Raw genomic sequence first — 23,148 nt, 5'->3', positions numbered from 1 at the left:
TCGTGACCACAAAATGTGCATAATAACATGAAAGAAATTAGACAGAAAAACAAGGATGGGCAAAAGGGAAGGGTTCATGGGTGTAGAAAAATATAGGCAAACATATCATAATACATTGTTATATTTGAGTAAACAGAAAAAGAGCACAAAAAACAGAAACAAAAACACAAACAAAAAGAAAAAAGAACCCATTAGTAATCATTATTCTTCAATTCATTGAATAATATAACCAAATTCTGCAATGGTCCCTTGAGACAAACTGACAACTTGGTGGATGTCCTTACCCGAAATTTGATGTAACCAGTTCTTATGACTATTTGTCCATGTAGTAGTAACGGGGTACAATCCCCAATATCAATCTAAACAAAAAATGTAAGTAGCGAAGGTAAATAAAACTGATTGTCCAATTTAGAAAATACATTAATTGTGTATATCAAGGTTGCCTATGGCAACTAGGCATTTTCACTTATGAGAATAAATCCCGCCCTTCACCAAACGGGCAAAACAACTCTAGTTAATGGTCACAGGCCATTTCTGCCTTATTCAAAACAATTCATTATAAGTTCCGTAGTGAAGACAATTGTAATTAACCATCATTACGTGAAATGATGACGCATTTCAAATATAGAACACGTATTTCAAGTACGGAAATCACAACATATAGCTTATTTTGTTGCTACTCGTCAAGTACCATTAAAGCTAAATCTCATTGAAAAGTAAACCATGAGATAAGCGGTCCTCTCTTACCAGTTCCTGGAACACAAACAGTCACACGCGTCGGCAGGTAAGCCGAACGCTTACCAGGTATGCCTTCTTATACTAGGCGTCATCACTGTGCGCGGTTACCACGGCGACGCAAGGACAAGCGTCGTCATTGAAAACCGCATTCTATCCCCCAGCATTCTACAAATTACATATGCTATATAATTCAAAATATTTGAATAAAGCCTGAAAAACTAACAAAGCATGTATACGCTTCTCCTGACCCAATTTATATTTGTTGTATACTTAAATGGTTACTATCACAATAATGTATAATCACGGGCACTAATGCACCTAACTACAAAAGGTTGGTGAGCATTACACGCAACATTCAAATAACATACTGAGCTACCAATTATAATGGGGTATCCCTTTAACAACACCCTGAAATACATGTAACCTCCTAATAAACAATGAGCCGTGTTCTAAATCAAGTATAACAATGAAAATTATTCGAGCTTGAGAGACCAGATTGCAATGTACTACATCTCACAAGAATGAAACCATTTCATTATCTGTATTAAGTCCTGTATTTGTCGAATTGAAGTAACAAATTGCTCTTGCTTCCGCTTGTCGTAACGCCTTCACTCTGTCACCACCTCTTTTGTTCAAGGATACTTGTTTAAGACCAATGAATCTAATTTCCGATTTGAGATGTAGCTGATGTGTTTTTTGCCAATGTTCAGCTAACGGAAGTGATGGGTCTTGACTGCCAATTTTGGCTAAGTGTTCACGGATACGGATTCTCAACTGTCTCTTGGTGCTACCAATATATAGTTTGTGGCAGACACAGATGATGCCATATACTACAAAAGTTGTTTTGCAATTGATTCCTTGTTTAATGATCCAACATTTTCCATTTTTATCTTCGAATTCCGTTGTTCTTTGGTATGCATATTTACATTGTGGACAGACTCCACATTTCCTGAAACCAAAATCTTTCTTGTGTAACCATGTACCTTGAGTAGTGCTCTCAATGTCCGGTAATAACGATGGACTAAGGATAGATTTAAGTGTATTTGCTCTTCTGAAGGTAATGCGCGGATGATCACTCACAAACTCACCAATATGACTGTCCAAATTAAAAAGGTACCAATGTTTGTTCAAAATACCAGCCTTATACGGAAACTAAAAAACTTTACTTGGCAGAGTACCTTCCTTCTAGCGACCCTAGATGTGAAGGCACTGTACACGTCTATTCAGCATAAATGGGCCATGATTGCAGTTGACTATACTTTCAGGCATGAGTCAGCCTCGTATTATAACCATTTGAACATGATTAAAGAAATGTTACATCTCACGTTTGATCTCAATGTCTTTACCTTTGACAACAAGGTATACCAACAGACCAAGGGGTAGCTATGGGTACTAAATATGCCCCAGCATTGGCGAATATCTTCATGGGGATGTTGGAAGACAAAGCAATATACACTGAATCATTTTTCATTGAGAAAATCCAATTTTGGACAAGGTACATCGACGATGTTTTTTGCATCGTCGATAGTAGCATAGAGGAATTTCACGCATTTGTGGACAAGTTAAATCTTAATTGTTTTGATATTCAATTTACTGGAGAATGCAACAAACAGCGGATACATTTTTTGGACTTGACAATATATTTGGAAGATCAAGTACTACAAACAACTACATTCAGAAAACCAACTGAAGTTAACTCAATATTACATGCTAAAAGTTGTCATTTTCGACCAACTATCACCAATATACCATTGGGTGAATATATCAGAGCGAGACGAAATTGTAATAGTAACTTGAAATTTGAAGAGGAATGTAATCTATTACAACGACGTTTTAGAAGGAGGGGATATGCCCAAAAAGACATAAGTAAAGCATATAAGAGAACCAAATTGATGCAGCAGCAGGATACTTTGAGACAGAGACAAGGGAATAATTTGGAAGCTAACATGCCGATTAGCTTTATCACTCAATATTGTTCAGACCACCAGAGATTACGAAAAATTTTGAACAAACATTGGTACCTACTTAAATTGGACAGTCATATTGGTGAGTTTGTGAGTGATCATCCGCGCATTACCTTCAGAAGAGCAAATACACTTAAATCTATCCTTAGTCCATCGTTATTACCGGACATTGAGAGCACTACTCAAGGTACATGGTTACACAAGAAAGATTTTGGTTTCAGGAAATGTGGAGTCTGTCCACAATGTAAATATGCATACCAAAGAACAACGGAATTCGAAGATAAAAATGGAAAATGTTGGATCATTAAACAAGGAATCAATTGCAAAACAACTTTTGTAGTATATGGCATCATCTGTGTCTGCCACAAACTATATATTGGTAGCACCAAGAGACAGTTGAGAATCCGTATCCGTGAACACTTAGCCAAAATTGGCAGTCAAGACCCATCACTTCCGTTAGCTGAACATTGGCAAAAAACACATCAGCTACATCTCAAATCGGAAATTAGATTCATTGGTCTTAAACAAGTATCCTTGAACAAAAGAGGTGGTGACAGAGTGAAGGCGTTAAGACAAGCGGAAGCAAGAGCAATTTGTTACTTCAATTCGACAAATACAGGACTTAATACAGATAATGAAATGGTTTCATTCTTGTGAGATGTAGTACATTGCAATCTGGTCTCTCAAGCTCGAATAATTTTCATTGTTATACTTGATTTAGAACACGGCTCATTGTTTATTAGGAGGTTACATGTATTTCAGGGTGTTGTTAAAGGGATACCCCATTATAATTGGTAGCTCAGTATGTTATTTGAATGTTGCGTGTAATGCTCACCAACCTTTTGTAGTTAGGTGCATTAGTGCCCGTGATTATACATTATTGTGATAGTAACCATTTAAGTATACAACAAATATAAATTGGGTCAGGAGAAGCGTATACATGCTTTGTTAGTTTTTCAGGCTTTATTCAAATATTTTGAATTATATAGCATATGTAATTTGTAGAATGCTGGGGGATAGAATGCGGTTTTCAATGACGACGCTTGTCCTTGCGTCGCCGTGGTAACCGCGCACAGTGATGACGCCTAGTATAAGAAGGCATACCTGGTAAGCGTTCGGCTTACCTGCCGACGCGTGTGACTGTTTGTGTTCCAGGAACTGGTAAGAGAGGACCGCTTATCTCATGGTTTACTTTTCAATGAGATTTAGCTTTAATGGTACTTGACGAGTAGCAACAAAATAAGCTATATGTTGTGATTTCCGTACTTGAAATACGTGTTCTATATTTGAAATGCGTCATCATTTCACGTAATGATGGTTAATTACAATTGTCTTCACTACGGAACTTATAATGAATTGTTTTGAATAAGGCAGAAATGGCCTGTGACCATTAACTAGAGTTGTTTTGCCCGTTTGGTGAAGGGCGGGATTTATTCTCATAAGTGAAAATGCCTAGTTGCCATAGGCAACCTTGATATACACAATTAATGTATTTTCTAAATTGGACAATCAGTTTTATTTACCTTCGCTACTTACATTTTTTGTTTAGATTGATATTGGGGATTGTACCCCGTTACTACTACATGGACAAATAGTCATAAGAACTGGTTACATCAAATTTCGGGTAAGGACATCCACCAAGTTGTCAGTTTGTCTTAAGGGACCATTGCAGAATTTGGTTATATTATTCAATGAATTGAAGAATAATGATTACTAATGGGTTCTTTTTTCTTTTTGTTTGTGTTTTTGTTTCTGTTTTTTGTGCTCTTTTTCTGTTTACTCAAATATAACAATGTATTATGATATGTTTGCCTATATTTTTCTACACCCATGAACCCTTCCCTTTTGCCCATCCTTGTTTTTCTGTCTAATTTCTTTCATGTTATTATGCACATTTTGTGGTCACGATATTTGAAAACTGGTATTATGTTATACTTTATGATGTCGTTCATACAAATTGTTTTTTGACTATGATATATTGTATGTCCTATATTACAATTATGGGTAGCCCGGATTTGAAAAAGGCTCAGTGGAGCCGAAACATGTTATCAATTATGGGCTCAATGGTCATGGATGATTAATAAAGCATAATCTAAGATTTAACTCAACTTGAGTTGTTGGCGCAGAGTCCTGTATTTTCATTAATTAATCTCTTCAACGTATGGGACGGTTAGGCTTTTTACCGTCCTTATACAGTTGACCTGCGACTTCATAGACCGGATTTTGAAACTTTTAATCTTGCACGTATAACTATCGGGATTGTAAGGAGTCGCCCTGGTGGAGCAAGATTTGTCAAAGCCACAGTTTTTCAAAACTTTACTTAACTTGCAAATTGGGCTGACCCGTTACCTTTATTAACATTCTTCTATGATGGCAGCATATATGAAGAACCGTGAAGAAGAAACTAAAAACCTGTTTACCCCCCGAGGGGATATGTCACATGCATTTTCAAGTATGGCTACGAAACGAGAAGATTTACGTTCGAAATTTATAAAACTGGAAAGAATATCGAAAAAGGAAATTGACAAGTACTGGGAAAAAGTATCACTTGAGAATTATGTCGCTAATGAAAGAGTACCTAGGGGTTTGAGGATTCTTATATTTCCAAATTTCAACAATGAGTTGGATAAAGATTTAGCAGAAGGCTGGGAAGCTAATTTGAGCAACAGCTCCATGAAGATGATTGACCTATTGATTGAACATGCCACTAGGGAGCATAAAAGGGCATTAGATGGTATAGAAGGCATACGCAAAGAAATTGCTGAGATGAAATCTAATGAGGATACTAAAGCCAAAAACTATGAGAAGATGTATGAACTGTTGCAAATATATCAAGATGAAGTAAAAATAAAGAAATTACGGAAAAGCTATAGAGATGAACGTGATTACAGGGAAGATCGTGTATATACATTCCAAACCAAATATGACTCAAGTTCAAAACCAATGTCCAGAAACTCAACCCCCAATACATCATCGGCCAGTTCTGATGCAGACTCAGACCAAGACAACCAAGCTAGTGCTAGTTCCAAATCAATTGAACAAAGAGGATACTTGAATCAGATCAAAAGATACAAGAAAGGGAATCGTAATTCTACTCAGAAAACAGTCCGTTTTCAGCTACCACCAACTATGGGTATTTTGACACCTGTGCTAGGAGAAGAGGAAGGAGGGGGTGTAGAAAACGACGGCAACATAGGAAGCTTACAAGCAAACAAGAGACAAACCAGGGCCAGCTCCAAGGAGATGAGCACCAACAAATAACAGATGATCTTGTTCTCAATTTGTCTAAAAAAACTATATCTCAAGAGGAAAGACTTCTTCTTAACAAGGGTTTATCCTTTGCACCCACATGTAACTTCAGTCCATTGGACGTACAAATCGATTTATTTAAATTTACCAGAAAATTGAAGTTAAAAAATTTTTTTGCAACCAAAGCACCGGGTGATTTTCAACCTGAAGAGGCTAGCATACTTATCAGTGATAAGTCGATCCAGGATATTGAAGATACATATACATTGCGTTCATTGACCGAAGGTGATCAATATCATGTATTTCACTTATTAGATGAACTTAAGATAAAATCTGATACCCTTACCACAAAGGAACTTAAAGTACGTTCAAAATTCATGCCACAGTTGGCATCTGACAACGTCATTGACACTTTTCAACAAGCAGTTTCACGAGATCTATATAATCTTAATTGTAAAAAACATAAGAATTGGATTACTCAGAACAATTTAACTAAATCGGAAAGGAAAGCACTTGTTTCGCTTAAATTGGATTCACGGACAGTAATTAAAGAGGCTGACAAGGGAGGCAATATTGTGCTAATGGATCGGGAGGATTATTTGGAAATGGCATCCAGACATTTAAATACCCCTGGGTGCTATGAATTAAGAACGGATGATTTTCGAAAATCAGCATTGGAGCAAGTTGAAGCGTACATACTTAATTGGCACAGAAAAGGATTGATAACGGATGATGAACGCACTTATTTATGGATAAAAGAACCGGTAACTCCAACAATGTACTTTTTACCGAAAATACATAAACCCTATGAAAGGATACCAGAGGGCCGCCCGATCATGAGTGGGATTGGGTGGGTCACAGAGAATATCTCGGAATATCTGGATCTATTACTCAAACCAAGGGCTATGTCACTTCATTCATATTTGCAAGATTCTACCAGCCTTATACGGAAACTAAAAAACTTTACTTGGCAGAGTACCTTCCTTCTAGCGACTCTAGATGTGAAGGCACTGTACACGTCTATTCAGCATAAATGGGCCATGATTGCAGTTGACTATACTTTCAGGCATGAGTCAGCCTCGTATTATAACCATTTGAACATGATTAAAGAAATGTTACATCTCACGTTTGATCTCAATGTCTTTACCTTTGACAACAAGGTATACCAACAGACCAAGGGGGTAGCTATGGGTACTAAATATGCCCCAGCATTGGCGAATATCTTCATGGGGATGTTGGAAGACAAAGCAATATACACTGAATCATTTTTCATTGAGAAAATCCAATTTTGGACAAGGTACATCGACGATGTTTTTTGCATCGTCGATAGTAGCATAGAGGAATTTCACGCATTTGTGGACAAGTTAAATCTTAATTGTTTTGATATTCAATTTACTGGAGAATGCAACAAACAGCGGATACATTTTTTGGACTTGACAATATATTTGGAAGATCAAGTACTACAAACAACTACATTCAGAAAACCAACTGAAGTTAACTCAATATTACATGCTAAAAGTTGTCATTTTCGACCAACTATCACCAATATACCATTGGGTGAATATATCAGAGCGAGACGAAATTGTAATAGTAACTTAAAATTTGAAGAGGAATGTAATCTATTACAACGACGTTTTAGAAGGAGGGGATATGCCCAAAAAGACATAAGTAAAGCATATAAGAGAACCAAATTGATGCAGCAGCAGGATACTTTGAGACAGAGACAAGGGAATAATTTGGAAGCCAACATGCCGATTAGCTTTATCACTCAATATTGTTCAGACCACCAGAGATTACGAAAAATTTTGAACAAACATTGGTACCTACTTAAATTGGACAGTCATATTGGTGAGTTTGTGAGTGATCATCCGTGCATTACCTTCAGAAGAGCAAATACACTTAAATCTATCCTTAGTCCATCGTTATTACCGGACATTGAGAGCACTACTCAAGGTACATGGTTACACAAGAAAGATTTTGGTTTCAGGAAATGTGGAGTCTGTCCACAATGTAAATATGCATACCAAAGAACAACGGAATTCGAAGATAAAAATGGAAAATGTTGGATCATTAAACAAGGAATCAATTGCAAAACAACTTTTGTAGTATATGGCATCATCTGTGTCTGCCACAAACTATATATTGGTAGCACCAAGAGACAGTTGAGAATCCGTATCCGTGAACACTTAGCCAAAATTGGCAGTCAAGACCCATCACTTCCGTTAGCTGAACATTGGCAAAAAACACATCAGCTACATCTCAAATCGGAAATTAGATTCATTGGTCTTAAACAAGTATCCTTGAACAAAAGAGGTGGTGACAGAGTGAAGGCGTTACGACAAGCGGAAGCAAGAGCAATTTGTTACTTCAATTCGACAAATACAGGACTTAATACAGATAATGAAATGGTTTCATTCTTGTGAGATGTAGTACATTGCAATCTGGTCTCTCAAGCTCGAATAATTTTCATTGTTATACTTGATTTAGAACACGGCTCATTGTTTATTAGGAGGTTACATGTATTTCAGGGTGTTGTTAAAGGGATACCCCATTATAATTGGTAGCTCAGTATGTTATTTGAATGTTGCGTGTAATGCTCACCAACCTTTTGTAGTTAGGTGCATTAGTGCCCGTGATTATACATTATTGTGATAGTAACCATTTAAGTATACAACAAATATAAATTGGGTCAGGAGAAGCGTATACATGCTTTGTTAGTTTTTCAGGCTTTATTCAAATATTTTGAATTATATAGCATATGTAATTTGTAGAATGCTGGGGGATAGAATGCGGTTTTCAATGACGACGCTTGTCCTTGCGTCGCCGTGGTAACCGCGCACAGTGATGACGCCTAGTATAAGAAGGCATACCTGGTAAGCGTTCGGCTTACCTGCCGACGCGTGTGACTGTTTGTGTTCCAGGAACTGGTAAGAGAGGACCGCTTATCTCATGGTTTACTTTTCAATGAGATTTAGCTTTAATGGTACTTGACGAGTAGCAACAAAATAAGCTATATGTTGTGATTTCCGTACTTGAAATACGTGTTCTATATTTGAAATGCGTCATCATTTCACGTAATGATGGTTAATTACAATTGTCTTCACTACGGAACTTATAATGAATTGTTTTGAATAAGGCAGAAATGGCCTGTGACCATTAACTAGAGTTGTTTTGCCCGTTTGGTGAAGGGCGGGATTTATTCTCATAAGTGAAAATGCCTAGTTGCCATAGGCAACCTTGATATACACAATTAATGTATTTTCTAAATTGGACAATCAGTTTTATTTACCTTCGCTACTTACATTTTTTGTTTAGATTGATATTGGGGATTGTACCCCGTTACTACTACATGGACAAATAGTCATAAGAACTGGTTACATCAAATTTCGGGTAAGGACATCCACCAAGTTGTCAGTTTGTCTTAAGGGACCATTGCAGAATTTGGTTATATTATTCAATGAATTGAAGAATAATGATTACTAATGGGTTCTTTTTTCTTTTTGTTTGTGTTTTTGTTTCTGTTTTTTGTGCTCTTTTTCTGTTTACTCAAATATAACAATGTATTATGATATGTTTGCCTATATTTTTCTACACCCATGAACCCTTCCCTTTTGCCCATCCTTGTTTTTCTGTCTAATTTCTTTCATGTTATTATGCACATTTTGTGGTCACGATATTTGAAAACTGGTATTATGTTTTACTTTATGATGTCGTTCATACAAATTGTTTTTTGACTATGATATATTGTATGTCCTATATTACAATTATGGGTAGCCCGGATTTGAAAAAGGCTCAGTGGAGCCGAAACATGTTATCAATTATGGGCTCAATGGTCATGGATGATTAATAAAGCATAATCTAAGATTTAACTCAACTTGAGTTGTTGGCGCAGAGTCCTGTATTTTCATTAATTAATCTCTTCAACGTATGGGACGGTTAGGCTTTTTACCGTCCTTATACAGTTGACCTGCGACTTCATAGACCGGATTTTGAAACTTTTAATCTTGCACGTATAACTATCGGGATTGTAAGGAGTCGCCCTGGTGGAGCAAGATTTGTCAAAGCCACAGTTTTTCAAGAGTCTGAGAAGACTTTCATGACTCTGCCGTCTAGGAATGAGGTTATCCAAGAGGTGGTTTGTTTAGAGAAGTGGGCTGCGTTGGTCAAGTGAGAAGTGAGCGTTTTGTGACCTACAATGTCGAACGCGGCTGAAAGGTCTAATAGCAGTAGGAGGGCTAGTTTACCTTTGTCCATTATTTTAGTAATTTGTTTTTTAGGTCCATGAGTGCAGTTCCGGTGCCATGGCCTTTGCGGAATCCGGATTGTCTCTTGCCTAGGATGGAGTTGCTTTCAAGGAAGTGCTGGATTTGATTGTGGGCACCTTTATCAAGGATTTTTAGCAACTGGTGTGCAGGTTCTGGCTTGTGTGGTAAGCGATTGCCTGTGGAGTAGTGGTGGGGTGTGTGAGAAGCTTTGGTGCGGGAGCCAACCCTTAGGTTTCTTCTTGTTGTCGAGTTGGGAAGGCTAGGGTGAGGCAGGGGCTCGGTGCGGGCTCTGAGTCTAAAGTCCCTCGTTTTGTCTTGTGTTGTGGGGCCAGAGTGGGAGTAGAGGTTATACATGGCAGTGAGGTTAGTGGGCCTCGTGAGCTTGTATGGGTAGAGAAGGGAAAGGTGTGTGTAGGATGTGGTCTATGTGCTTGTGTGTAGGAGTGTGACTATTGTGAACGCTAATGCAATAAGTGTGAGCAATGATGGTGTTGTGTGAAGGGTGTCTTGATGTGCACATATGGGGGGTGGCCGGTGATGGTTGATTAGATGCATTGGGGCTTGGGTGGGTGGAGTGGGGTATAGGGCACATTAGTGGTGGGCAGGTGTTCAGAGCACAGAAGGCTTCGGGTGGTAATCAGTATTCGAGGACACTGTAGGCTATGTGTAACATTCAATTTTAAGGCACAATGGCTGATATCTAGCATTCAATATTTACTGGCACGGTGCACTGGGGTGTTCTATAATTGGAAGCACAGTGTGCTGCGTGCAGTTTTCTATGTTAAAAAGCACAGTGGACTCATATAATATACATTATTCAAGGCTCAATGAGGTAATGCAGCTTTCACTAGTCAGAGCACAGTGGGCTAAAACGATTTGCATTGAACAAGGTACAATGGGATAAAAGCAATTTTCCTATGTCAGGGTGCAATGGGATGGAAGTGATTTGCATCACGCGAAGCACTTTGGCCTAAAACAGAATTTGTATCAGACAAGGCACTGCTAAGTGCGATATGCAGTGTTGAGGCGTAGTGGGGTTGAGAGGGTGTGTTCGAATGGTGATGCACTGCTCACGCCGTTTGCGGTCTAAGGGGGTGGCCACAGCACTGGCACCCACGGACAGGCACAGACAGGCCCTTATTCGCCGCGCTTAGCGACGGCTGGCTTCTGCCTGGCGGTTGTGATGGTAGGCGGTTGTAGTCAGATGCAGTCACTAGGAACCAATCAGTGGCTGCGATGGTTTAAAGATTCGCCTTATTTGAAAAGGTAATGCAGGTGGCGGCCATAAACCACGTCGCACACAATGGAGTTTCAATGAGCCAGTGGATAGCAAGCTTCAGAATATGGCGCAAATCTTGCTTTCCCCCTTCGCCGGACCTCGGTGAAGTGATATTAAATTATTGAGAATTATCATAGTGTTAGTTAGGCCGTCAGGTCCTGGAGCACGAGAGCCATTCAACTTCGCCAACTTTCCCATTATGTCCTCGATGGTGTGAGGGATGTCCCATAGCTGTTTCCTTTCTTATTTTAAAAGAGCTAGGCTTAGAAGAAAAAGAGCCCTTTTTCTCACTCTCTCATGTATTTTGGTCTGATTTGGATGATGCGTTTCCTTTGTTTTTGGAGTCTGACAAACTCCATTGGCATCTACTTGTTGTATGGTGACACACAGCATCTTCAGTGCAAGGTCACAGAGAAATCCTTTAGATTTCTCTTAAGGTTTAAATACCTTTTCTTGTAATAACTATTGTTCCCAAGAATAGTAAGGTGAAATTGACTTTACTTACCTTTTCTCTTTGTAGGTCCAGCATACACCATCTTATTTTGAGTGCTGGGAGGTCACTTAGTAGCCCCTTTTCCTACCTACTCATGTAACATTTTTTATGTTACCCTCACTGCTTTAAATGGCTGGTGGCAGTGGTTTAATTTTGCTACCATTGTGCTTTTCTACCGCAGGCTGAATCCTCAGCTGCAGTATATCACCCAAGAGTGACCATTTTGTCAAAATGGCCCGGTCTTCTTTTTTCCCCATTCCTTGTTTGTGAGGTCTTTCTTGGGTTTTGCTCTGTACGCCAAACCAGGTTTAAGCCCTTTGTTCGTTATGCCTTTGGCGGGCTTCAGTATTGAAATCGGCCTCTGGCTCCAGTGTGTCTGGAAAGGCAGGAAGTGAGGGAGGTTCCCGAAACTCCCCTGTCCTTTGTCTTTAGGAATGCCTGAATGCACCCAGTCCTGAATGGCTGCCTGGCTGTACTTGCAGGGCCAGCCAACCTGCTGTTTGGGTGACAGCTAGGCTGTACATGAATGGGAGGAACCTGCTTAAAAGGCAGGGGTTTTGGGACTGAAGACAGAGTCGACCACTGAGAAGGACATCCCGACGAAGAAACTGTGAACAAAGTTTGCTGCATCCTCCTGGACCACTGAACTGCCCGGTGAGCCCTGCTGCTGTGCTGAAACTCCTTTTTCTGATCGACAAGAGAAGCTCTGGAAGGGAGGACTTCTTCCCTTGGGTTAGCGGGACCAACTAACCCCAAGACGAACTCCACTGGAACACCTTCCAAGACTGACTGTATTCTCCAAAAGCTCCAGGAGTCTCCCCAGGGTCCTCCAGAAGCAGGATGACCAGAGCTTGAGTCCCCCCACCAGAGTGCAGGACTCAAGGAGTGAAGGAAGCCCAACCGGTGTCCAAGATCCGCGTGGTGCTGTTTACAGAGCGTTGAAACTGTGAAGTGCCGCTGATCCAAAAAGAGCCTGTAGCTGCCGCCGACTTTTGAATTGCTGTTGCAGGAGTCTCCAGATGTCCTCCCTCTTGTCCCGACGACTGAGGCTCAAGAACACAGGATCTGCATCGCTGTAACCAGACAGAAGACAGATGGACCCTCTTCTTCTAACCAAAGGTTCTGACTTGGGGTACTTACTTCATTGTCTGTAGCTTGCTCTTCTCAGTTGAGACTTGCAGTAGCTGCGTTTCTAGAGTTGATCTCAGCTCTAACTTTCACAAGTGTCACAGCTTGTGACCTTACAGTGATTTTTCTACAACAAACTCTCCAACTTTGTGCAAGACTTTTTGCTATCTAAGAAGTGCCTCAGCTGCACAGACTTTGCTCCAATTGACTTTGGCTGTCCTGGATCCCTGCAGACTCTTCTATTCCATTTGCCTTTGATTCTTACTGTCCCTCATAGGTGATACATTGGGGTTTAACTAATATTTTCTGGGAAAGGTTTTTATGTAGACTTCATTGGAAGATTTACAGTGCTCACGTGCTCTGAGAACCTGTTTAACCTGTTTCCTTCCTTTAACCTTTGCTTTCCGCGAATTCAGAATTTACGAAGTGATATAGAAATGCAATTACTGTCCTAGTTAGTGAAGTCCCCTCAGGGTGTAGAAAGTGTGTAAGAAGCATCTTTAGAGAGTATCTACTAACGTTGTATTGATTCTGAACAAGTATTTTAAAGTGTATTTGGTTGCTGCATATATAGACCTTTTTAAAGAATGCTTATTTAAATAAATAAATTATTATTTTGACTAAACAAATCTTGCGTGTAAGTCTTACTTTGATACTTGTATTTGTGGATTTAATTGCTACAGCTCTACAGCTCACATTTTCCCCTCTTGAGATAAGTCTGGCCGCTCAGTCACACTACCAACTTGTTTAGCACAGACCTATACCAAAAGGTGGGTTACCTAACACGAAGAGGACAAGGGTTGTGTAGTCTCCCCCGGGGGTTACTACATCTATTCTTGCTTAACACCAGAGAAGGACCAGCTGCAGAGTGGTCATGTGCGTAGGAGTTCTCATTCGAAGGACTCTCGCTGGCCCTGTTATGAGGAAAACTGCAAGTACCAGAAGGCCCAAGGAAAGGGTGACGTGAGATGCCAGAGTGGTCACGTCAAATCCTGTGTAGCATCGAAAGTCTCTGACCCATGCCAGAGAGAAAGCTAGGGGAAGGGAACCCCGCTTTCTGAGAAGATGATGAACTATGGAATAAGGCAAGTGTGAAACCGGCAGAGGTTGCCGAAAGAAAGTCAGGAGAAGGGAACCAACTCTTTCTGATGAAAATTAGCAGCTCATGAACTGTGTTAAAATCTCATGAACTCTGTTCAAGAAGGCCGTAGTGAACCCGACGGAGGGAGGCCCACTTTTGTATCCGAGCCCGGCAGAGGGAGATCCTAATCGCATTGTGACAAAGTAAAGTGAACGGTGTGTTTGGCAAAGGTGAACCCGGTTGAGGGATGCCTGTGAGTTAGGGTGAAGAGTAATGCACCTGTGAACATTGTGTTAATAAGAGTGAACCCTGCTGAGGGTTGTCCACAGTGAGAAGTTGTTTTAAAAGACATTACGGCTTTGAATATTGCACGCTGCATTGAAAAGGTCTTAGTGAACCCAACGGAGGGAGGACCAAGTTGCAAGAAGGATCCGAGCCCGGCGTAGGGAGATCCTAGAGGCGAAGAAGCAATCGCCCAAGGTGCAAGATTACTGAAGGAACTTTTGTTTGTTTGTTTGTTTGTTGTTTTGAACCAGCAGGCTTTCTAAGGCAAGACACTTTGAAAAATGAAACTTAGCCCTTGAAGGTTCCGATATCGTTGAACTGGAATTGTGAGCCTCGTGCTGGAGAGGCCCAGGAGTGTGCTGTGCTCACAAGTTCCCCCTTGTCCCTAGCTTGAAACATGGGGAAGGGCGACACAGCCATACCATCCTGACTTTTAATTTTGAGAACACTTGTTTCTTTTCTGGTGAACATTATCCCACACTCTTTTTGTAACTTAGTTGTAAGGATTGGCAATATTTTTGTTTTTTTAGTATAGGCTCTTTTTATTTGACAAGACAATACTAGGACTACCTTATTATTATTTAATGGTCGTAGCTTGCTCCCATCTTAGATTTAGGTTTAGATTAGGCGTTTTTCCAACCTGCATACAGTTTAATAAACACCCTTGAACTGTGAACACTTGTGTTTGTCTTTACTGTTGCCACCATGAGTTCCTTACACCATCCATTGGCGGCACATGTGCTTCCTCTGATTTGTAGTCCAGGGAAAGCATTATCAGTTCAAGGCCCTGCCCTTCGGAATGAAGTCAGTACCCAGGGTGTTCACAACATGCCTAGATCCAGTGGCAGCATACATCCGTCGCTCAAGGCGTTCACTTTTATCCTTACCTGGACGATTGGCTGGTGCACGCTCCATCCCTGCCAATGGGGTCAAAGCACAACACCGATACCATCAGCTCTAGGATTTTCAGTGAATGTTTTTCTGAAGTCCTGCTTGCAGCCTGCTCAAAGCTCGCTTTTCTTGGGCTCGTGCCTCAACACTCTCGCACGTCTCACCAGCGCCTCAGAGGAGAGACTGAAAACGATACTGCACAAGGTCCAGCATCTCTCAGGCTTACCGATCGCATTAGTCTGCTCCCTCAAGTCCCAAATGGGAATTGCCCTTATGCATCATCCTGATTCCACACGGCAGGCTACAGATGAGACCTCTACACGAGTACATAGATGCCCGCTGGCAGCAGATATCAGGGTCCTGGGAGGATAGACCTCTGTTCACGCCATCTTTCCAAAAAGCCCTCAGATGGTGGAGTTATCGCTGCAACCTCATAGAGGGTACTCCCTTTTCGTTCTACAATACACCAACCCACAGCTACTACAACGCCTCCCTGGAGGGCTGGGGAGCCCACACAGAAGAATTCCATGCCAGAGGGCTATGGTTACCCGAAGAGAAAGCACTACACATCAACGTCTTGGAATTGTGGGCAGTGTTCTGGGCCCTGAAGTCCTTCAAGCTGCAACTGCAGAGCAAGGTGGTTTGCATCTTCATGAACACCACCACCACGTTTTATATCCACAAACAGGGAGACACCCGTTCTCCTATCTTGTCCACGGAGGTACAAGCGCTATGGAAATAGGCTCTGGCGCACAACATGTATCTGATTCCCTTCCATCTACCAATACCATTCAGACAATCTCAGCAGGGAACTCAGGTCCTGCCACGAATGGAGCTTCACCAGAGCCTCTTCTTCAGGTGGGGGTGTCCGGGGAACGACCTTTTCGACACAGCAAACAACAAGAAGTGTATCCAGTTTGCAAGTCGGTTTCCCCAAGCAGGGAGCTGAGGGGATGCGGTCTCATTCCCTTGGGAGTGACCGTTCCTCTATGCCCCCGCCAATTCCTCTGATGCTTCAAGCTCCAGGTACACTCAAACAGAACCGTTGCAAGATGATCCTGGTAGACCCAGGCTGGCCATGCCAGATTTGGTATTCAAACCTACTTTGCCTGTAAGTGGCCCCGTACGTCAAATTGCCTCCTCTCCCCGACCTGCTTTCCAGAGACGGCGGGCCAGTGCTACAATACGATCCCGCGTTCCTCAACTTGGCAGCTTGGCTCTTGCAGCCTTAGAATTTGGAAGCTTCCCTCTGTTTTCAGACTGCAAACAGATTCTGGCCAGAGAAAAAGCACCATCTACACTATCCTGCTATTAGAACAAATGGAAACGTTTTACCATGTGGTATGTAACTCTACAGCTACAACCGTTACACATTCAGGCTGCTCAGATTCTGCCGTACCTCCCGTTGTTACAAAAAGCTGGGATGGCACACTCATCTATCAAGGTGCATTTAGCAGCCATTTCCCGCTACACCCATACTTCCAGCCAACCTTTCCTCTGGTCACAGAGGTTGGTGAAGGAATTCCTCAAGGGACTGTTCTGTGCACCCCCCCCCCACTCTGCACCCTTTTCAAGCTCCTGCTCTAGCTTGGGAACTCAATGTGGTCCTCTGAAAGCTTTTGGGCCGTCCGTTTGAGTCTCTCCATAGAGCTCCATTAAAATTTCTCTTCTGGACAAAGGCATTTCTAGTGGCCATCACTTCAGCCAGACAAGTAGCTGAGCTGCAAGCATTATCCTGCAAGCGTCCGTACTTAAGTTTTCACCAGTCCAAGGTGGTTCTCCGTACGAACCCTTCAAAAGTTCCCTTGGTCTTCCACCTGAATGAACCACTAACGCTGCCTGTGTTCTTTGGCTCTTCTTCGTCCCCAGCAGAGCGAGCCTTGCATTCTCTCGATATTGCACAGCTGTTTGTTGACTTTGGACCAGTTGGTAAGGACAAGGCCCTTGAAAAGCTTCCATTTTAAGATTGCTGTCTGTGTGCATTACCCACTGCCATCACCTGGCCAACAGGCCCCTTCCAGAAAGTCTAAGGGCACACTCAACGAGAGCCCTGGCTTCCACTATGGCCTTCCTGTCCGGTGTTCCCCTGTTCGACATCTGCAGGGCTGCTATGTGGAGGTCTACCCACACCTTCAAAATGTTCTACTGTGTTGACATGGATTCCAGGGAGGAGTCCTGTGTCGGCCAGGCAGTGCTTTGGAACCTGTTTACATTAGATGAGTCTGTTCCCGGGATGAGTGTACTGCTTCTGTTGAACTGTGCCACCTTCCGTGGTTGTGTATAGGTACTGTTGTTTAATCGTATTCAATGAGCATGTGAATCCATGAAAGATCCAATGCTGGAGAAGGAACACGTCACTTACCTATAACTCCTGTTCTCCAGTATTGCCTCCCTCCTACCCCACTCTGGCTATTCTTGGTTCCTACTGCCACATTACGTGCGCTGCCAAATCTGAAGAAGGCCACCAGGGGTGGAGCTAAGGGGACCCGTCTAATTGGATGTCGGTATATGACTCAAAAGACGAGTACTAAAGTGACAAGCAGTTTTTAAATTTAAAAGTAAACTTCTTTAATACAATATTACTGAGGATTCCCAGCTGGATGACAGGGAATATTCATGAGCTTGCAAATCCATGCCAGACCCAGGCAGGAGAACAATAGTTACAGGTAAGTAACTTATTCCTTCTTGGGACTTCTTGTGCAGTGACCCAGGATTCCAGGTGTTTCCCCAAACTAGTGAATGATTGCCCGGGGGCATTATGGGAAGATCTCCGGGTCACCCTCACTGGGAAAGGAACAGTCACAAGACATATAAAATTGCTACTGGCCTTCTAAAAGCCTGGTCCGGAGACCTGCAGCCTCTCATGGAACAATGCGCCCTCTCGTTAGCACATATTCAATGAGCTGTAAGGCCTGATCTCACAACAATACAAAACATTGAAACCACTTACCCGGCTAGTGCTGCAGATGCGGCTCTGCTTCAATAGGCAGGAGCCTGCACTGGCCAGCAAAGACAAAATACAAGATGGCGGACTGGCTTATCAAAGCCACAGTCCGGCTGCCACCCAGATCACAAGATGAAACACAAGCTGCAGCTGAGCAGGGCGAGCAATTATAATGTAACCAATCGCTCAACCGCAATACTTTCAAAACACACGCGCAGGGACTAGAACCCAGATCTGTTCCAGTGGAGGACGCACTTGTGTATACAAAGGAAATCCCAGCAAGAGAAGGTGTGAGCAAAGATATCAGGATGAGGTTGGGACCCCGGAAAGTACCAGAGGGGCTATTGAGGTGGTAGCTAGCGAGAGAGCAGGAAAGAATGAGGAGGCAAGTATAGCCCAAGGGGCAAGGGTTAGGGGTGAAACCAAGATCTGAATGGGCCAAGCTCAGGGTGAGAAGCAGAAGGAGCACATGGCATGGCATCAGAAGGGACAGGATACAAACTGGAGTAGAGAGGTGCTATTTAGGGTAGACACAAGGACCCTATGGAGGGGAGGTGAAAAGACATCATTAGGTTCCTCTGTGGAGACTGGGGTCCACAAACCGTGCTGGCTCTGCCTGCCAGGAAGGACCAGAGGAGCTCATATCCCACCACAAAGATGAGACCACCTTGAGGACGTTTGGAAGAAGAACCACAGGGACTGTGAGTGACAGGTCCGTCCTCCAAAATCTTGTGAACTGTAGGAGGAATCACTGGAACTGGTTGACAAGAGAATGTCCTGACATTCTGTATTTCACCGCAAGGGAGGATATTTTTGTTGTGTTCATGAAAACTGTTTATATCCAAGATCCTGTCTGGACTCACTCAGCTATTTGACAGTTGCCACACAAATACCACCGGCTCCCTCAACACTGCCTCTTTCCTCCAGCACCCTACATTCAATGCCCAATGCTTCTAGATCCCCCACACAATATCAATGTCATATAGCACCCCACAGGCTGCCATGTCACGATGCACATAATGTCTCCCCACATATTGCTTGATGTCTCCAAACTCCCACACACTGACCATGACCTCCACCTCCCCACACACTCCTGGGAGGTGCTCACATTGGTGACACCGCTCCTGTTCCGTGCCACCGTCTGCGACTTGAGTGTCGTCTGCTCTACTCGCCTTCGCAGTGTTTCATACTCATTTTGAGGGTCCATGATCAGGAGGCAGGGGTAATCGGTTGGGCGTTGGAAGAACGCCATATCAGGGTACAGTCTCCTGGAAGAGATGAACGGCAAAGGAAGAAAGAGTCAGCGGGCAACCCCTGCTGTCACATTCCATATTTTCAGACAAGGGATTCCTGTCCCAAACCGATCTATAGAGAACAAATCCCCCTCTTCCGCTTCATCTCCTGAGAACACATCCCCCAGATTCCTAAGGAATGGATCTCCAATGTTCCACATCACACTGATCCAGGTAACAGACCACGGCCCAGACCCATTTCTAGTATACACATCCTTTGTCTCAACTCCAACCTGTTCAGCCTCGGGTTCCCTGTGTGTTCTGCCATGTGTAGTGAAGCCGAGGAGAGTGATATGATATGGCATTTATAGCGTGCATATACACAAGTGAGGGGTTGCTCCTTCACCTACCTCGCGCTCCAAGGTGTGGAGAATTTTGTGGCATCCCCAGATGAGGGCACCCGTGTGCACAGGGGACGTGGACTGCTGGAGACAGAAGTCAGCGTGCTGAGACAGGAGCAGCAGGGAGTGGGGAAGTACCGCACTGAGTCGGAGGAGCCCTTGTAAGAGCAGATTTGGCGCTGGAGAACTGAGCGGCTGTGTTTTCAGCTCTACCTGGAGGCTGCCAAGTAGACCATACGAGTATGAAACACACAGCCACCCGGCCATAAAACACATGTGTGGAGTAGACTGGAGCGCGGAGGAAACTGTAGCAGTCTTGCCCTGTCCTCTTTCTAATGTTGCAGGAGAGATGGACGATTTAGAGATCTTGAGTGGTGGATGTTAGGTGGATGACTTCTTTTTGTATTGTTTAGACTCCTGTCCTGACTTTTTAGGGGTAAGTAAAGCCTTCTGCTTTTCTTCCCTTCTATTTTTGATCAGTTCATAAGACTATCAGTACTGAAGGACTATGTCTCTCTTTATGGATTTCTTGTATTTTTACAACTGCATACATCACCCTAATGTGAAGTGGGGTTACGATCCTTATACCTTTTTCTGTAATGGCTTTTTGGTTACATTCAGCACAGGGAATGGGCCGGAACAAGACGGAGCGGCTCTCTGTCAAAACAATGTCTAGCCGAAGCCCGCTTCATCCCCTGGGGGGCTCCCAGACACGACTCAGTCCGACGTGGGAATTTGAAATCAGTTCAAGCTGAAACCGAACTGCAGGAGAGACGTGAGAGGGAGAGAGCCGCCCCCCGAAGAGGAATAGTGGGAGCCGTGCACAGAAGCAGCTGATGTGAACCACAGGACCCGGTGAAGCGCAGAAGAGTCAGAACGCGCAGCTGGGGAAAGGCTTCAGTCTGCAGAGCCGCTGCAGACTCCGACAGATGCCCGAACGCTACCAGAGCCTAAAGAACGGATACAGCTGCCCAGAAACCGCCGGTACCCCTGAGAAGGAAGCAAACAGGTACACGAGTTGCCCAGGAGCTAAGAGAGGTCTGGGGAAGCAACGGGGTAGTATAGTATAATTGGTTATATATAACGCGCTTAATACCGGAGAGGTTTCTATGCGCGGACCCGGGTTTTGGACCTGTGGAGCTCTGCATCATCTTGCTTCCAAAACAAGCACATTGCCACTGAGCTATACTACGTGTGCCGTGAGCTCAGGAACCGAAAAAAAGAGTGTCTGGGACCCTGAAGCGAATGAAAGACAGTTGTATACTTGCCAGGAGTTTGCACCAAGCTGATACAACTCTACAGTGCGAGTCTGGGACTGCATCCATATGAGAAGCCAAAGTTTAAAGCAAAGCGGGTCTGGGACCGTGTAAGAGGAAAAGAGAGAGCCAAAGAAAGAATACTTGCTTGGCAGGAGAGTGAACCAAGCCGTATAAAGTATTGAGAGTCTGTGACCCGCACCCACATGAGAGATTGAGAATAAGGGGGGCAAGAACCCAATGACCGATAAAAGGAATCCTATGCTTGGTAGCGGAGCGTGCAAAGCCGATAGTTTATAAGAACTGTGAAGCTATGAAACAGTTCCTCGTGAGTTATCCAGCACCTTGGGATAAGAAGTAGTCTCGGGGAAAGGAGCACAACCCTAGCTTTGAAATCTTGCATTTCAAAAGACAAAGAACACTTTTTACTTAAAGAAGAGACCATCCTTGCACAGGTATTTTAGACCATTAGTGTTAGGGACAGAAGTAGGTTTTTGGGACACGACAGTGACAGACTTTTTATTTTTCTGACTTCCTGACAGTTTCTTTAGTTTCCTTTGAGGGAGCGAATCCCCTCTTAGTTTTCGGAATAGAGAGGCCTTTTTACAACCATCTTTTTATGAATAAAAGTTTATATCCAAACACATGCCACCATTGTGTCTGAACCTTACTTCTGCACCCTTACACCTCCCAAAATCCTCCCCGAAGATCTGATTTTGGAATCCATCTTAACAACAGCCGCTCTGGCTCAGTCTGGCCCATATGGGACAATGCAGACCACCTTAATCTTTAAGGACACTGTACAGTTGGTAACTGGTAATGGAAGTTGGGGCCTGTACACCAGGGGATAGTTTTATAAAGTCTTACCACTGGTAGACTTTAGGAAAACTCCAACATACCCACTCCATAATTAAGCTCTGTACTCACTCCATACGTGCTGTACCCTCTCCATGTATCCTGTGCACTTAACCCCAGCAGCAACCTTACCTGACATCTTTATCGATCTGCAACAGCACCTCATTATCTCGGAAGTAGGTGTTCCATTGACTGTCTGGATTTGGGTTGAGGGGCTGTGAGGAGGTGAAAGAAAAGCATTCATGTGTTTACAACAAGGAGCATTTTGGAGCTAATTTATATTAGTGGCTTTCAAAGTATTTCAGCCTCCATTCATGAGAAAATGTAGTATTTTTCAATTTTTCTTTTAAAGAAACCTTATAACAACACTCATTAAGATTTCCCTGGTATCCCGCCGGTAATTGCCGCGGGATACCGGGAAACTACTGTACCGTTTCCACCACCTGATATTCCGGTGTTACTGGGATATTCCAGGTTGCAGAGACACTGGTAACTCCCCATTCCCATGGAGTTCCAAAAGACTCCTTGGGAATGGGATCCCGCAGGCACCGGTATTACCGGTGCCAGTGACTGCAGCATTTATCTGCTGGTGGGGGCCTGATCTACCAGCAGGTCAGGCCTGCTGGTAGATCACAGCCCCTACTGGCAGACTTGTAGTTTGCTGGTCCGGAAAGGTGCCGGTATACGTTATTACCGGCACCGTATTTCCAGAACAGCATACTTGCAATGACCCTCATAGTGCCTTCAGTACCACTGAATACAAGACAAGTGCATCATTATGAAAATCCTTCCACACTATAAAATAATCAGTATTAAAACATGGACACAATGTGCACGGCTCCCTTACCCAGAGAGCTGGTCTTGATGGAGACAAAGAGGTTTACCACATTTATTGAGTACACCAAAAAAGAGTTCCTGGGCCTCGTGTAGTTCAAGCATTGTGACCTGTGACAAATCCAGGGAACATGTCCCCTATCACTAGGGGGAAGCCCCCCTAACCCTCTCTGGGACTAGGAAAGTGACCCTGCTAATTTTAACCCCCTCCCCCAGGGGAGATGACAAGGGGGATTCCCACTGGGGGTGACCC

General features: G+C 43.1%; 1 protein-coding gene across 2 annotated transcripts in view; it reads right to left on the bottom strand.

Moving 5' to 3' along the window:
* TBC1D13 (TBC1 domain family member 13) overlaps window positions 1–23,148 on the bottom strand; it is a 391,422-nt gene that overhangs the window by 155,260 nt on the left and 213,014 nt on the right. For both annotated transcript variants that reach the window (XM_069609188.1, XM_069609189.1), the window contains exons 6-7: window positions 22,194–22,276; window positions 19,426–19,585 (exon numbers count right to left, since the gene is read on the bottom strand). In XM_069609188.1, the coding sequence (XP_069465289.1) occupies window positions 19,426–19,585; window positions 22,194–22,276 (243 nt within the window). The remainder of the gene's footprint in view (window positions 1–19,425; window positions 19,586–22,193; window positions 22,277–23,148) is intronic.

This window comes from Ambystoma mexicanum, chromosome 8, assembly GCF_040938575.1.
Source record: "Ambystoma mexicanum isolate Mex_15411 chromosome 8, UKY_AmexF1_1, whole genome shotgun sequence".
Lineage (NCBI taxonomy): Eukaryota > Metazoa > Chordata > Amphibia > Caudata > Ambystomatidae > Ambystoma > Ambystoma mexicanum.
The sequence above is the reverse complement of the archived record's forward strand: the minus strand, read 5'-3'. Positions and strand labels throughout refer to the sequence as shown.